At 53.9% G+C, this 844-nt stretch overlaps 1 protein-coding gene across 2 annotated transcripts in view; it reads left to right on the top strand.

Annotated features, from left to right (window-relative positions):
* Positions 1-444: 444 nt before the first annotated feature.
* The window catches only part of yif1b (Yip1 interacting factor homolog B (S. cerevisiae)), a 14,431-nt gene continuing 14,031 nt past the window's right edge, over positions 445-844 (top strand). Inside the window, exon 1 of one of the 2 annotated variants that reach the window (XM_048618370.1) lies at positions 445-601. In XM_048618370.1, the coding sequence (XP_048474327.1) occupies positions 460-601 (142 nt within the window). In that variant the 5' untranslated portion in view covers positions 445-459. The remainder of the gene's footprint in view (positions 602-844) is intronic. The other variant, XM_048618371.1, reaches the window with a different exon arrangement.

Consider the following 844-nt stretch of genomic DNA (forward strand, 5'->3'; position numbering starts at 1 on the left):
AAAGCTTTTCATTGTACTTCAATACACGTGACAATCAATCAATCAATCAATCATGCTGTAACACTCTATGACTGTGTGTTTAATGACTGGCACAGGCATGATGGGCCAAATGGACTCTTTCTGTGCTGTAACACTATGTCTCTGTGTGCTTGATAATCAGCGTGGGCATGATGAATTGAAGGTCTCTGTCCTTCTGTAATACCGCAAGCCTCTGTGTGCTTGCTGACCAGCACAGACTCGATGAAGATTCTCCTTCTGTGCTGTAACATTGACTCTGTGTGGTCGATGGCTGGTGCAGAGAGAGATGGGCTGAAGGGCCTCATTTTGTGCGGTAATACTATTTGTTAGCAGCAGGTGGCGCGTCGTTCATCGCGCCTGCGCACTAGATGCCGGCGGCGCAAGTCGTTAGGGCGCCCTGTGGGCGTAATCACGTGGACCCGCGCGGCCGCTGAATGGTGAATGTGGCGGCCGGCGGCCGGGCCGGAGTGCGCAGGCGCGGCTTTCGCCCCTCCCCCAACCCCTGGCGGTTGGGGTCGAATCGAGAGGGAGTGGCGGCTTTGTGAGGCGATGGAGTACAACGGATTTAGACAGCGTAAGTTACGTACGTGGCTTCAGTTTCTCTATAAATTGGTTGTTCACGCGACGGCAACGAAAGATTTTTTTACTCTATTTGCAGAAAATTGGCATTCGGAAATGGACGCAGTAAATGCTGCTACCTCCAGCCCCGCCCCCCTCCCCTCCGAGGACTGAGAAGGGAAATGGGTGATCCCAGAGACACCCCCACACCAAGGAGGGAGTGGGTGATCCCAGAGACACCCCCACACCAAGGAGGGAGTGGGTGATC

Source organism: Rhincodon typus, chromosome 39 (genome assembly GCF_021869965.1).
Source record: "Rhincodon typus isolate 14 chromosome 39, sRhiTyp1.1, whole genome shotgun sequence".
Classification (NCBI taxonomy): domain Eukaryota; kingdom Metazoa; phylum Chordata; class Chondrichthyes; order Orectolobiformes; family Rhincodontidae; genus Rhincodon; species Rhincodon typus.